This window comes from Petaurus breviceps, unplaced genomic scaffold (assembly GCF_028583685.1).
Source record: "Petaurus breviceps papuanus isolate PSGF00001 unplaced genomic scaffold, PetGlider_PUasm1.0 118, whole genome shotgun sequence".
NCBI classification, from domain to species: Eukaryota; Metazoa; Chordata; class Mammalia; order Diprotodontia; family Petauridae; genus Petaurus; species Petaurus breviceps.
The window spans coordinates 7,064,869-7,081,321 of record NW_027185616.1 but is presented as its reverse complement, the minus strand read 5'-3'; the positions used below and the strand labels follow the sequence as shown (position 1 = coordinate 7,081,321).

General features: G+C 38.5%; 1 protein-coding gene across 3 annotated transcripts in view; it reads left to right on the top strand.

Moving 5' to 3' along the window:
• Nucleotides 1-16,453, top strand: part of GRIN2A (glutamate ionotropic receptor NMDA type subunit 2A) — a 500,965-nt gene that overhangs the window by 331,328 nt on the left and 153,184 nt on the right. For all 3 annotated transcript variants that reach the window (XM_069085705.1, XM_069085697.1, XM_069085690.1), the window contains exon 4: nucleotides 11,589-11,703. In XM_069085705.1, the coding sequence (XP_068941806.1) occupies nucleotides 11,589-11,703 (115 nt within the window). The remainder of the gene's footprint in view (nucleotides 1-11,588; nucleotides 11,704-16,453) is intronic.

The following is a 16,453-nucleotide window of genomic DNA, read 5'->3' as shown; positions in this document are numbered from 1 at the left end:
AGAAGAAGAAGAAGAAGAAGAAGAAGAAGAAGAAGAAGAAGAAGAAGAAGAAGAAGAAGAAAAAGAAGGAAAAGGAGGAGGAGGAGGAGGAGGAGGAGGAGAAGGAGAAGGAGAAGGAGAAGAAGAAGAAGAAGAAGAAGAAGAAGAAGAAGAAGAAGAAGAAGAAGAAGAAGAAGAAGAAGAAGGAGAAGGAGAAGGAGAAGGAGAAGGAGAAGGAGAAGGAGAAGGAGAAGGAGAAGAAGAAGAAGAAGAAGAAGAAGAAGAAGAAGAAGGAGGAGGAGAAGGAGAAGAAACATTCTAATAGGGGGAAAGAACACATGGAGGCAGATGGAAATACCCCAAAGCAATTCAGTACCCTAAACAGTACTAAGCACTGCTTAGTAAATGCTATTTGAATTGAATATTCAGGTTGCCTCTCTTTTTTGGTGATTTCCATAGCTTCTTTATCCTAGTTTATTTGTTGAGTCTCTCCTGCCTTCGGTAGAAGAAGCTTACCTGCTCCTGGACATCAGCCTCTCCCAAAAGGTCCCTCTACTCATTCATAGCTGCCCTGCCCATTCATCCCAAGGCCTGGCTTGATTGACCTACTTTGCAAATTCCTTCAGAGACTAGCTCTAAACAGCAGCATGGTGCCTTCTCTCTTGATTCCCTTTCCTGTTCCCCACACTCCTGGCTCTAGTTCCACTCCATTCTGCCACAGACTCTCATCTTATGACATGAGAACCTCTTACTCCTTAATAACAGTCATTTTTTCTGTCTCTTCAAACTCCATTTTGTTTTATTACTTTGACATGGAAACAGGGTTGGCTTCCTTATTTCACACCTCTTGATCTTTCCATCTTTTCTCTTAAAATTAATTTCTCTTTTTTAAATTAACAAGTATTTATTTGTTCTTGCTTCTTTCTCCCCAAATAAAACAAAATCCTTATAACAAATATAGTCAGATAAAAAACTTCCAATTTGGGTACTGCCCCCAAAATGGGGTCTCATTCTTTCCCTGTCTCTCTCTCTCTCTCTCTCTCTCTCTCTCTCTCTCTCTCTCTCTCTCTCTCTCTCTCTCTCTCTCTCTCTCTCTTGCTTTTTGGAGGGGGGAAGGTAGGGCAATTGGGGTTAAATGACTTGCCCAAGGTCACATGGCTAGTTTTTGTGTTAAGTGTCTGAGGCTGGATTTGAACTCAGGACCTCCTGATTCCAGGACCAGTGTTCTATTCACTGTGCCACTTAGCTGTCCCCCCTTTTTTTTTGCTTTATTTTTTTAGGGCAATTGGGATTAAGTGACTTGCCCAAAGTCACACGGCTAGTAAGTGTGGCAAGTGTCTGATGTCACATTTGAACTCAGGTCCTCCTGACGCCAGGGCCGGTGCTCTATTTACTGTGCCTCCTAGCCGCTGGGCCCCCACCCTCCCCATCTCCTTTCTTTACAATGATTTTGTTTGGTTTGTATCTTTTCCCCTTTAAAATTTCTTTTAAGTTGGGGACATGGCAGGTAAGATAAGCCTTCTGAAAAAATATATCTCCCTTGTCTTTTGTATTGAAAAACTGATTTCCTTGGTTTGGTACTGGAGTTCTCAACTTTTTTGGTATATATTATGAACCCCTTTGGCATTTTGGTAAGATCTTTGTACCCCTTCTCAAAATAATCTCTTAAAATGAATGAAATAAAATACAAAGAATTACAGAGGAAATTAATCACAGTGAAAACGAAGATGTATTTTTTTTTTCTCATCCAAATCCATAGACTCTATGAAACCTGTTCATGGACCCCAACTTCAGAACCCTGTACTCTAATATTTCTCTGTCTATATTTATTCCTTAGGTGGTAAAGTTACCCCTACCTCTCCCATCTTCCCTCTCATGAGAGTGACCTTAAAATCATGGGTGAGGGACTTGATCTCAGGGAAATGACCAATCTTTGAAGAATGAGTCCTCCTGAGGACACATTTCTACACTAGAAATCCATGACAGGGGGTGAACCATTTTGATTGCTGAATTTACACAAGACTGTCAAATTTCATTACTGGAACTGGACAACACTTAGGCTACAATTTAGGTCGGGACATATTGAACTCTGTTCTGATCCTTTGGAAGCATCACCCAGCACACCAGATTTTCTCACTACTGAAAGCTTTCCTTGAGCTCCATACCACATGAAAACAAATTCTCTGGATGGGGAAGAAGGTGAGATTTGGGAAGGATTTTCCTACGGAAGAGAAGAAAGGTGAACCTAGGTATTTACCTGCAGTAACAGGATTAACCCCTCCCCCCATAAATTTAAGCATCTCGCTTAAGTAGAATATAAGCTCCATGAGGGCAATCTATTTGCCTGGTCCATATTTCATACACAAAGGTCAACCTAGTGCAATTCTTTATCAAGTTATGTTGATGCCAATTAAACACCATATGGTCAGTCCTATGCAGAATAATTTGTCAGCTGTTAAAAAATGAACAAATGAATTCATCAACAGGCATTTTTGTGTGCCTGCTATCTACTAATCAGTCATTATTGTAAAAGGTTACAATAAGTAAAATGCAGATAGTTAAGTATATATATATATATATATATATGAAAAATATACAAATGAATGAATACATAAGCTTTGCTCCTGAGAAGTATACCATCTATTTGTGAGCCTTTTTGTTCACATGTAAAACCATACACTCACTCTCAGTGCTTAGCATAGTAGGTGCTTAGTATATAGTGCCACATGGTAGGTGCTTAGGAAATGTTTAGAGACTGACTCTTCATGCCAGCCCATCCACCACACACTTCAATTAATCTTTCCATGGGACAGAGCTGATAATGTCATTCACTTAGCTCCTTTCCCCCTAAAATACAAAGCCTTTAGCCTGGTTTTGTAGGCCCTCTACACTCCGGCTCCAAATAACATTTCCAGGTTTTTTATATCACTGCTTTCATGTCGTCTATGTTCCAGTGAAAATGGAATACTAACTGTTCCCTGAAATAACTCAACATTCCATCACTTACCCCAGTGCCTTCAGACAGTTCTTTCTTTTTGTATATTTCACATTCATCCAGTAGTCCTGATTTAGGAATGAAATTCATTCCCAGAGAGGGATGCCATGTCCAGTCATCCCGATCTATATTTTGCCTCTGTACCCAGATGGCTCTGTAAAAAGAGAGTGGTGCTGGTGACTTTGCACAGACATCCCTCACTTAAATCCAGTTCACTTGCATGTCATGGCATCACCTCCCTGATGCCGTGGTGGTCTTTAAGAATGAAGGAAAAACAACAATTTCACATGAAGTGAATCTGACTCCCCACAAGGTGTGGTGGATGGCACACCACAAAGACCTGGGCTCCCCATCAGACTCTCACTCAGGCTAGAGATACTTCAGAGCCAGGCAGAAGGTTAGAACCACTTAGAGCCCCACCCGGAGGACAAGGAGGTCTGGGGAACTGTCCATCAAGTTCAGCAGAACTGCCTTTCATATTTGGAATACTCTCTGTCTTCTCTACCTCTTCTTGGAATCATTATCTTCTTTCAGGACTCAGCTCAAGTGCTGTCTTAAAGCCTTTTCTAACTACCTCTTCCACAATCATTAATAGTATATCTTCTCAAATTAACTTAATTACTAAGAAATGAACTTTTGCTTACTTGTACATACTCATGGATAGAGATTATTTTGCTGTTGTTTTTTTTTTTGTCCCCAGTACTTAACCTATGACCTATACTTTAGTTATAGAATGTTAGAACAGGGGGTGCTTTTATCATTCATCTAATCTGTTGAAGAAAGCAGGGAGTGTGGTGTAGCAGAAGGAACAATGTCCCTGAAGTCAGAGAATATGGGTTCAAATCCTGCCTTTTATGTTTACTAGCTGTCTGACCTTGGGCAAGTAATTGAACTGCCCTAGGCTTCAATTTCTTCATCTTAAAAATGAGAGATTTAGACTGCTCTGCTTCTATGGTTTCTTCTAGTGCTAAATCTGGGATCCTATGATGAAATTCATTCCCAGAGAGGGTTCAAAGTCAAACCGCGCAAAGTCAGACAGGTACTTGGTAAAACCAGGTCTAAAACTCAGATCTCCTGATTCCCAGGTCAAAGCTTTTACTTTTATAAGGCACTGGGTCTGAAGCTGGGACAAGCTGAGTTCAGATCCGGCCCTAGGCACTTATAATCTGTGTGATGCTGGGCAAATCAGTTAATGTCTGTCTGCCTCAGTTTCTTCAACTGTAAAATGGTGATCCTAAAGCACCTACCACCCAAGGTTATAACAATCAACTGAGATAACATTTGCAAAATGCCTAGCCTACTGACTACCACATAGAAGGCACTTATGAAGTGCATGTGGTCTAGAGAGTTTATATTGGGGTTCCAGTTTATTAATGCAATCTTATAGTGTCTGGCACATAATAAGTGCTTTGAAATGCTTGTTGTCTAACTGACTGGAAAACAAAAATAGGAACTGGTATAATTACCCAGAAAAATCCTTTTTTTCTTTTGCTTTTTGGAGAGCAGTTGGGGTTAAGCAACTTGCCCAAGGTCACACGGCTAGTAAGTGTTAAGTGTCTGAGGCCGGATTTGAACCCAGGTCCTCCTGACTTCAGGGCCAGTGCTCTATTCACTGCGCAACCTAGACACCCCAAGAAAAATCTTTATATAGTTTTTCTGAAGGTATGAAATATTTTGAGTTATGTTAAGAGATGTTCACCAGAAAGCAGGCTGAATCCTATTTCACTGAAGGTATCCTAATGGAGAAGCTGTAGGGGCCTTTTGTTCATTTTCTTGGGAGAGATGCCTATTTCAGATGGAATGGTTTTAATCCTTCCTGGTTTGAAATGATCAAGTGGTCTGAGTCACATAGCTGAATCTCTAGTCCCTCAGGGTATTGGACTTCATGCTCTCTCAGAGAGAAAAGAAATCATTTTAATGCATATTTTTGGAAGCACAAAAAGTAAATATCTTTTTTTGTAAGAGAAAAAAAAAAATATGCCCTCATCACTTTGCCACTTTCAATTGGAAAAAAAAAAATAAAAAAAAAACCCATGGTCAGTGAAGTTTTTATTCTCCAGAAACTGATTTGCACAGTATGTTACAGAGGAAGGAATGCCAGATTTAAGGACAGAGGATCTGTCTGGGCTAAAATACTGCTTTAACATCTTGTGTGATCTTAGGCAAGTCAGACCATTTCTCTGGGATGTGGTTTGCTCATTTAGAAAAGAAGGTGTAGGACTAGATGTCCTCTAAGCTCCTTCTAATTCAAAATCTAACCCCCCTCCCCATTAAAAAAAGCTTTATTTCAAATTGTCTTTGAAATTGTTTTCAAGAGTTCATTTTATACCCCAGTCTTCCAAATCCTGATTACTCTGAACCTGTCTGAGAAGCTGAGTCCTATTATGCAGAATTACACAGAGGAGTTGTTTCTGCCTCAACATTTAAGCCATTGTACTTTAGCTATTTTTGTTCAAGAAGCCACAAGTGATTAGAAAAAAAAATCGAGTACCAAGGCCCACATGTAAAGTAATTCTTCACGCAGCTAGCTGACATCATAGATGCATCGCTAGACTTGGAAACAGGAAGACTCGAATTTAAGTCCTGCCTCATGCTCTGTGACCTTGAGCCAATGATTTAACCTCTCTCAGACTCAATTTCTTCCTCTGTAAAATGAGATAGATAATAATAGCACCTAACTCACAAGGTTGTTGAGTGAAAACTTATGCAAAGAGCTTTGAAATCCTGGAAACATTGTAGATGGGCTAGTGTTACTATTATTTTTAGTTATTCAAAGCCTTGTGAAGAAAAACACAAGCAATGGGAGAGAGCATGTAAAAAACCTCAGGAAAATGAAAAAAAATGTATTAAAATTATCATGTATTCTATAACAAAGGAAAAAGGGTCAATCATGGAAAGGCATGTAAATAGAAGGTCAAGAATCCTGAACGACACATATGAAAGGGTTAAGGGATTAACATTATTGGGAAAAATTGAGAAATTATTTTACAAAATGGAGTCTTGAGATTTGAGAAAAAAATTGAAGGAAAGAGACTGTTTACAAAAGCATGTAAATTAAGTGATTAATGACAACTCTGACCTCCAATGGAAGGTCAGAGGTAAAGCATTGAGAGATGTGAGTGATTCAGAAAGTTGTATGTAGAGAAATGGTAATGCAAGGGAAAATGAAGTTGAAATTTAGAAAAGGATAAATATACACATAGAATAGTAAAAAATGCAAAGATATCGGGAGGTAGGAAATAATAAATATGGTTAGAGAACACTGTGTTATCAGATTTCTGAAGGTAATGGAAACTTACTACAAGGGCTATCTCTAAGGTAAGAGAGAATGAGAAACTGGAGAAACAAGACCTTTGAATTATATTGTTCAAATACTCTGAGGAGCCATGCACAGTGTTTACAAAAAGAGGGAGAAGAGAAATCTGGGAAATGATTCTGTGAAATTATAAAAGTAAGAGTGGGCTTCGAAATGCCAAGCAGCATTTGGAAATAGGGAAATAGGGAAACAGTACAAGAAAAAAATAAGACTGCAATGGGGTGGGGGGGGGAGGAAAGAGAAGAGGGCAAAAATGATGATTTGATATTTAAGTGGCTATAAAAAAAGAATAAAGGACTGAGAAAACTTGGAATTTTTTTTTTTTGCTGTGACTGTCTCAGCTCTTAGAGAATACTAGACCCAAAGCAATCTTTAGAAGTTATTTAGTCTACCCTACCCATTTCATTAAAGAGAGGAGAAAACTGAGCCTCAGAAGTAAAGTGATTTGTCCAAGTTCATGTAGATAATAAGTGTCAGAGGCAGGATTTGAACCAAAGGTCTGAGACTACAAATTTCCACTGTACCACCACTCTGACTCATGAGGAAGAACTAGGATTCAAATTTAGCTCACAAGACTCCAAGTTCAGAGATCTAATTCAGATTTTTTAACTCATGCCAGGAACCCCTCTTCCCCCTTCCCCCACACCTCTAGAATAAGCTATTTTTAACTCATCTTTAAAAGGTGGAAAAATTCTCTCTATATATATTTGTGTATATATAAAATAATAACAATAATAATAATTTCTATAGTACTTTAAGCTTAGCAAAGCACTTTGCTATTATTATCTTATTTGATTTTCACAACAACCCTGGAAGAGATATGTCATTATTTTTACCCATTTTACAGATGAGGAAACTGAAGTAGACAGAGGTTAAAGGATTTACCCAGGGTCACACAGCTAGCAAGTGTCTGACATCAGATTTGAACCTCATCCCAAAGCCAGTGCTCTATCCATTGTGACAAATAGGTACCCTGAAAGACTGTATTCCCAGACATGCCTTTGACATATACTAGCTATGTGAACATGAGTAAATCGCTTAACTTCTCAGTCTCCTAAGACAACTCAATAAGATTAAGTTATACATCAGTTATGCATATATATTAGTAAAGGGAATGTCTCACACTGATGAACTTATAGGTCCAGATCAGAAAAGAAACCAAAAGGTATCTTTGATTTGGAACGGACTAGAGAAATCATCTAATATAGCATCCCACTTAAAATATAAAACCTTTATTTGAAGTCCTTAAGTGATAGGGAACTCGTCTCACAAAACAGCCCATTCCATTTCAGAACAGCACCTGTTATTAGAAAGTTGTTTCTTATATTGAGCTGAAACCCAAATCCCTCCTAGAATCATCAATTTGAAGCTGAGAGACCTAATTCTATTCCCCTGCTTTATAGATAAGGAAATGGGGACCCAGAGAAATTAAGTGATGTGTCCAAGTTAACATTGTCCAAGTTGACATTGGTGAATAAATGACAGTCAGGATTTGAACTCAGGTTCTCTGATTCCAATGCCTGTTGATCCTAGTTCTACTCTTTGTACCCACACAGAATGTACATCTCATTCCTCTTCCATATTTCATTCCTTCAAATGTTTAACAATAGTTACCATGTTTTCCCTAAGTCTTTTCCTACCCATCAACCTTTATGATCACTGATGGATCTTATCTTGCTTTCTGAATTTGTAGACACCTCAGGATACGTTATTTTCTACTCTAGATTTATCCTATTTGATTTCCCTTGAAGTTCCTCCCCACTGTTCTCACCCTCCCCTCCCCTCCAAAAATATAGAATGATCTCAAGTGATACAAAAAGCAGAAATACCACTTAAAGACTTAAACAAAATCTTTGTTGTACTTAACCTTGATGTGTTCGTACATTTATTGGTGCTAATACAAATATTGGAGATGTAATTTGGAGCTTAACAGTAGTCAGGATTGTTTGTTGTGTATTATCTGTGCACGAAAAGTTTATAATCATTTTTTCTTGGTAAGCAAAACAGCAATTAGATTGTATAGTTGTATACAAAAGCTCAGCAGGTATTATAATGAACACGGTGAGGTGGCTGGTATATAATAGTAATTCCCTCCTTAAAGGATTTTGTAAATTTTCATAAGAAAAAAGATACCCAGGAAATGGGAATTTTTTTCCCCAGAGACTGGATGGAGGAATGAAAGGTTTTTAGGTATTTGTTCCCTGATAACTCAATAATGAAATTATAGTCTATTTCCTACTCCCCCCACCCCCCAAAATCCTGACAATATTGTTTAGGAGACTCTGAATATTAGACGAAATAGATGGAGTCATTGGTTAAGACTTCTTAAAAATGTTTGAGAACACAGAAAAAAATGTTAAATAGGTAATCCCTTTGTTTTGTTTCCAGGTAGTTTGAATGGAGGAGATTGTCTCTAAGTAATCAAATCGCTAATTTATTCTGATTTCGATATGAAAATGAAAAGAAAAGAATGAGCAACAAAATGAGAGATGGAGGAATTAGAAAGGGGAAATTGAAATTTAAATTAGTTCATCTGGCAAAGACAGAAGAAACCATAGATGTGAAACCCAAGATAGTTGTTTAGGTAAAATGACTGAGCAGATAACCAGTTCATTGAATGTAAACATTGAGGCTATCTCACATCTGAGGCTCTCTACCTGATATCAAACATCTCTATGAAAGCTTAAAAAAAATCAGTCTATTCTGAATGTTTCCAAACATTAAGGTAGTTAAGAGATCTTTCAGGTCCTTGCCTTGAAAGCATGAACATTTTATGATTCGTGATTTATATTGACGTGACATAGAAAAATTCTGCACATCTACATAGTTAAGTTTTTCCATTTTTCTTTCAAATGTCTGGCTTTAGTTTAGCCTCATTTTGAAGTTTCTTCCTCCAATGTGTTGATTAAATAAACCTGGCTTGGTGGTGCAGTGAATAGAACTCTGGCCCTAGAGTCAGAAGGACCTGAGTTCAAATCCAGCCTTAGACACTTAACACTTCCTAGCCGTGTGACCTTGGACAAGTCAGTTAACCCCAGTTGCCCTGCCTTCCCCCTTCCAAAAATATAAACTTGGCTAGAATTTTTTTTTTAGCTTCAACAATTAAGGGCTGAAATCTGAATATATCCTCATTCTTTCCTAAACTACAGTTAGACCATTGAACTGGAAGAGACCTCAGAGACCATCAAGTCGAATCCCCTCATTTGACAGATAAGGTTACTGAGGCCCACAGAGGTTAAGTTTCTTGTGGAAAGTCACACAGGTAGTGAGTACCACAGGTGAGATTTAAGCAATGGAGGCAGTAGAGGATGATTTTACAGTCATGGATGGAGATGTGGATTTACTAAGTATCTTGTATAAAAGCATTATCTATGTGAACCAGTTCTTTTTTCTTTATCTTTTTTGATGGATGAGTAATTGAATTTGGTCAAACAATGTATTATTTTGAAAATTATTAGGTTTGAGTGGGTAGTTAGTGTGCGGAAGATATATGGAGTAGAGTGAACCTTAAATATGCCCAAGGTCCTTTTAGCTCATTAAGCTTCTACCAGAAAGCAACAACAGAAAAAAAGAATAGAAAAAACAAATTTCCAATAGTCTAAATAAAGAATAGACTTTTTTTTAACCTGTAGACTCAAATTGTTCTGTTCTTTTCCAATCTAAAATATGGTGTTTGTCAAGGAAATGTTTCTGCTCTGTTTGGTAGTAATTTATTGGAAAATGATCAAAAACAAACCAACCCACTGAGCCTGATATCGATTGCTTGCTCGCTTTACACGTTGTTATTGGTGGCGGACAGATGGACAGCAAGATGATAATTTTGTACCCAAAGCCAGCTTATTGGTCTGGGCCATTATTTAGACAAGAAAATCAATCTATCACCCAGCAAGTGTTTATTGAGTCCCTCCTATGTGCCTAGTGCAAAGACTTCTAGAAACATTTTCATGGCTATCACATCTGTTCTAGAAGTGAGTGGATATGTTCCTTGGCCCTGGTCCTTTGTTCTGCTTCCTCCTATCATAATTCAATGAGATCTGGGAGGCAAGGATGAGAGGAAGTGAGGTAGAGAAACTGGCTGTGGGAAGTTGTGAGTGGATGAATATTTTACTCTGAGTAAGGGGTTCTTAGGGAAGCCAGGTGGTGTGGTGGGTAGATTGCTGTGCCTGTAGTTAGAAAGATCCATTTTTTCTGAGTTCAAATCCACTCTCAGAAATGTAATAACTGTGTGACCCTGGATAAGTCACTTAACCGTGTTTGCCTCAGTTTCCATATCTGTAAAATGAACTGGAGAAGGAAATGGTAAACAACTCTAGTATCTTTGCCAAGAAAACCCCAAATGGGGTAATGAAGAATCAGATACAACTAAACAACAACAAAGGAGTTCTTAATTTTGGGGGTTTTTTTTGCATGTTATGGACCCAAGGAAACTAAGCAGTTGATTGCCTAGAGTGCTGGGCTTGGAGTCAGAAAGAGCTGAGTTTTCATCCTGCCTCAGAAACTTGCTAGCTTTGTGGTCCTGGGCAAGTTACTTAACCTCTCTGTGTCTCACTTTTCTCCTCTATAAAATGAGTATAATAATTGGACCTATTTCCCAGAGTCATTTGAAGATCAAATAAAAAATTTTTACATATATGTATATACACATATATATTATATATACATACACACATATATATACACATATACATATTTATATATCACTTTGCAAAAATTAATGCTCTATGTAAATGCTAGCTATTGTTTTGGACTATTTGGGGAGTCTTGTGAAGTTTCTGGACTCCTCAGAATGTTTTAAAATCTATAAAATAGAATATACAGAGTGTTACAAAGGAAAACAATCAAAATGAAATAGTTAACAAAATAATTTTTAAAAAATAAGTTCATTGACCCCAGGTTAAAATCTTCCCTCTCCTCTTTCTAAGCAATCAGAAACATGAGTAGGTGAACCAAACACCATGAACGGTATGTGTCTGCTGAGGCAAAAAGCCTTCCAAAGGAAACAGGCAGGCTTATGTATCATCTCACTGGGAGCCCTAAGGAACTGAGTAGGTAATGAGATATGGTTCCAGGCCATCCTAAAGGGAAACAACTCTTTGGATCATTAAAAAAAATATTTAGTCTTTGCTCATCTAGCTGCCTGGAATTAACTCCATGGTTTGTGCTTTTTCATGGGAACAATGACATTTCTAGTTTATGGTTCATCAGTGCTGTTTCAATGATTTCAATGATTCAATCATCGCATTTGTTATCTGTTCACTAATCTTTCCTTGAACATTTTTTCTCTCCCCCCCACCCTAGATTCATGATCAATGTGACATGGGAAGGCAAAGACTTGTCTTTCACAGAAGCAGGGTACCAAGTGCACCCCAGGTTAGTGGTGATTGTGCTGAACAAGGACCGGGAGTGGGAAAAGGTGAGCACCTCTCTTTCTCAGTGTCTGTCTTTCTGTCTGTCTGTCTCAACAACTTCTTGGCAGGAACAAATAGACAGGCCGTGAAGAGCTCGGGTGCCTGTTGTCTATTGTTTTTTTTTTTTTGGCTTAAGTATGGAGTCATATAATGTCCAAGCTAGAATGGCCAAGACTAGAAGACTTCATCTAGTCCAACTTTTTCACTTAGAAAGTGAAGAAACAGGTTCAAGTGTGTCAAGACCTTTGCCCAGAGTTTGGACATATCTTCAGATTTGTGTACTGCTAATCCCCCTTCAATGCTGGGCTGGCCAAGAGTTAGTGGGGGCCTGGTGTGTGACCTTTTCCAGAGTGAGGTAGGTTGAGCTTTGCCAAAGTGTCCTCATCAAATCTTGATTTGATGCACTGTGGCAGTTTTAGATTGGTAAGCTAGGACATTACTGCTCTTCTCCTAAGCCAATGATTCCAGTTCTTTCTGCTTATGCTATAGAGTTTTCAGGATAATGTCTAGTGCTTTGTCAATGAATACCCTAATGGACTAAAAAAAGGGAAAGCACATATCATTTTGTACCTAATTTGCCATGCAGTTTTATACCACCTTGTGCCTAATTTATACCCAAAAGCTTGAGTAGTAGATATAATGATGGATTTTAAGTTCAGAGAGACTTAGGTTCTAATTACATTTTTTTACACTTATTGGATATGTGATTGTATTTAATGACTTAACCTTTCTGACTTTGGATGTTCATGTATGTAAAGCATTTTGCAGAGTATTAAGCATGAAATAAATGTCAGCACGGATTATTATTTATAAAAAACTTACATGAGGTGGTTATTTAGTATTGAATGTTGAATCCATTGATCAATAATTCCCTCTCTTAAAACACATTTAGAGATTAGTTTCTGGCTGAGCCCTTTTTCTACTTCTATTTCCTGAACTTGTTCAAAGGAATAATTCTGACTGATCCAGCTTCTGACTTCTCTGGCCAGAATCCCTAATTGTGTGACTGTTTTGAGAATAACTTTGGGAACGGGGCTCGATGAAATTTTCAGGTATTCTTCAGAATCTATCTTCAGATGCCTAAAGTAGGGATGAAACAATGTGTAAGAATTAGAACTAAGGATTTCTTTTTGGAAGGAAATATGAGTAAGAGGCAGAATCATATAGTGGAGAGTGTTGGTTTTGGAAATTCTGGGGTCTTGAGTTCAGTTGGCTCTGACACATATTTGTATATGGTCTTGGGCATGACACTTAATTTTCCTGTGCCTCAACTTCACTCATCTGTAAAATGTGGTTGTTGAATGAAATTCAGCAAGCCTGTATTAAGCACCTAGTATGTACCTGGCATTATCCTAGGCCCTGGAATACAAAGACAAAAACCCAAAATAGTCCCTCTCCTCCAGGACTATTCTTGGGGGATTGGGGCTGAAAAGGAAAGGGGGCATTACAAAGGAAGTTAAACATAACACAAGTTAGTATAGATAAAATAAAGGCAAAATCCATACAAAGTAGTTCCAGGCAGTTGAAAGGAAAGCACTAACAACCTAAGGGATTCGCAATAGTTTTGGCCTGTCCGGCATTAAATCTAGAATTCTATTGATTTCATGTTTTCTTGCTTTTCTGTGGGAAGCATAATATTCTGAGAGCCAGGAGCAAAACCTTTTCTGTAGGTTGGATTTAATCAGGCCCTGATTGGGTCCAGTTTGAATACGTGCATATGTGTGGTTGTGTTTGGACTTAGTTAGAATGCTGGAGGGGGGTGTAGTTTGCAGAAAACTGAAAATGTTACCAGACGAAGGCCTGCCCTCTTGTGTGATGTTTCCAAGTGCAGAAAATGGTTCTTAATATTTTTTTATGTTGTTTTTAAATTTCTCTTGAAATGAAATAATTTCCTTAAAAAATGACTGAAGGATGGCTTTTGAGTTGAGGTCGGAATGGTAAATGATGTGGGTGTATTCTGCTGGTGCATAAGAGATCTGGCCCTTCTGAGATGCCTCTGTTGTACTTTTGTCTCAGAGGGAAAGAGAAGCAGTGAAGCAGGTAAATGGCAGTCATGTTATTCTGCATCCTCCTTTACCTCTCCCCCCACCCTGGTAACCCTTCACAATGGTACAATAGGTCAGAGAATAAATGCCAAGGAGAAATCACAGTGATTCAGCCACACAGGGGATTTCTTTTCATTTTAGAGTTCGCACAGTGGCCTTGCCAGTGATGCTGAATCTGCCCGAGGGCTTGGGGCTTTGCAACATGTAATGAGAGCATCTCAGAAAACATGACAGGCCCACAGAGAGACCATGACTTCCTGCTAGGTCTTTGTACAGACTTGGCATGGGAAAGTCATCACCACGCACCAAGCTGTTCTCCTGAAAATGAAATGTTCTGTGCAAAGCAGGAGCTCTCTCGCAATCAGGGCATTTGTGGCAATCGTCTCTTTTTCAATTTTTTATTCTTTGGTCATTCAACTGCCTTGGGAGTGTAGGACTCTAATATGGTGCATGCCTCTGTGGACCTCTATAGAGGCCCAGGAGCTGATTAGGATTATGGATCTTAAGTTCATAGGGTCACAGATTTAGAGCAAGGGAATTTAGAAGGTATCTAATCTAACACCATCATTTTTCAAATAAGGAACCTGAGGCACAGAGAGGTTTTAAGTGACTCACCCAAATTTAGCTATTAGTAAATGTCAGAACTGGGATTTAAATATCTATTAAACATCTTCGTTCTACCTGGCACTGTGCTAAGTGCCAAGGACAGATACACAAAATAGAAAATAATTCCTCTTTCCCACCTTCTAACAGAGGCAATAACAAATACATATACTACTGTATACAGAATAAAACAAAATGTGGCCACCAGTCACTTAAATTCAAAGTAATTAGGGAGGATGCTAGCAGTTGGGAAGGTGGGAGTGGGATTGTAGAAGGTCATGTGCAGAAGATGTTACTTGAGCTACTAGGTGGTAGCAACATTTCTTCCAGGGAAAGCATCATTTTCCAAGATGATACTCAGCATCATATGTCCAAGTTCCATATTCTTTGTTATGTTTTTGTTTGTTGTGTTCCAAGGACAATAATAACAATGAGGAAGATGGATGTGGTATAGTAGTTTGGAGTTAAAGAAAGTGGAGTTAAAGAAATCCTTGCTTTTGGGACAAGGGGAAAGTTAGTTAACATTTCTGGGTCTCAGTTTCTTCCTGTGTAAAATCAAGTAGTGAGGGGCAGCTAGGTGGTGTAGTGAATAGAGCACTGGCCCTGGAGTCAGGAGGACCTGAGTTCAAATGCAGCCTCAGACACTTAACACTTACTAGCTGTGTGATCTTGGGCAAGTCACTTAACCCCAACTGCCCTCCAAAAAGAAAAAAAAATAAAGTAGTTGAACACAATGATTTCTAAGGTCTTAACACCTTTATAGCTTATGAGTCAGATTCTGAATTAGTTATTCTGGCTTAGCCTCAGTTTCCCCTGCAGAAGAAAGTTGTTAGACTAGAATAGTGAAAAAGCCTCTTTGTTAACCTCCCTGCCTAAATCTGTACTCCCTGCAGCCCTTTCTATAAAGTTCCACCAACATAATTTTCCTTACATACCTAAAATAATACAGATATATAATATATTTTAAAAATATACTAGTTAATGTCTTATATTGTTATGTCATAGCATCATAGCTACGTAATATACTTAATAATAACATCTACCTCCAATGGTACTTATGAGGAGAAAATTAATTAATGTTTATAAGGTGTTTTTGCAAGCCTTAAAGCACTGTGTAAATACTGGTAATTGTTATTAAGCATAGATCTAACTATCTGACTGTACTTCTCAACCAACTTCCTGTTGCTTTTAAGATAAAATATGAACTCCTCTGTTTAGCTTTTAGAGCCTTACACAATCTATCTTTTTATCCTTGTTGGGACATTATGTCTCCTCCTTCACTCAATGATCTGGCTAAACAGGCCTTCTCTCTGTTCTTCATAAACAATATCCCATTTCCCATATGCATGCTATTAAACACTGGCAGTCTCTCATGCCTAGGATGCAGTCCCTCGACATCCCCACCTCACAGAAGCCCCTTCTTTCTGTAGTATGCAGCTCAAGCACCATCTTCTGTATGAATCCTTTTCTGATTCCTCTTACCCACCCCCAAATGCTAGTGCCCTCCCTTCCAAACTATTTGGTATTTAATTACTTTGTCTATACTAACTTTGCTTTTATGCTGTGTGCGTTTCTTATATTCAGCATGTATACTTGCTGTCTTCTTCATTAGAATGTAATCTCACTGTAAGGATTATTTCCTTCTTTGTACTTGTTTCTCCAGCATTGAGCATATCATGGCATACAGTAGGTGCTCAAACTTATTGTTTGGTTAACTGATTGATCAATGGCTTTTGAGTTCTCTAGGCACTTTAAATCCTGGATTGTAAAGCCATGAGTCCCGGTATGTGGTGTCTGGTATATTTCCTGTGATATAGATCTTCAAAGCAGCCCTCATGTAGAGGTAGAAGATATGAATGCTCAGCGAGGCCACATGAAGCTTTGAAAGTGAGGTGCTGGTTAGATAGCCGAGCTCGTTGCTTAGTGCTCTTTGTGTCTTTCTCAGTTTGAATGAAAAACACTTCAGGAGGAGGAAGAGACGAGAGCACTTTTCCCAGCTCTTCCCATTCTTGTGGTGCCTTGGAAGGGACACTGGATTTGGAGTCACAAGAGGTTTTGAATCATAACTGGTAGACTGTGGTTGTTAAATGAATAAGTGTAAGTCTGC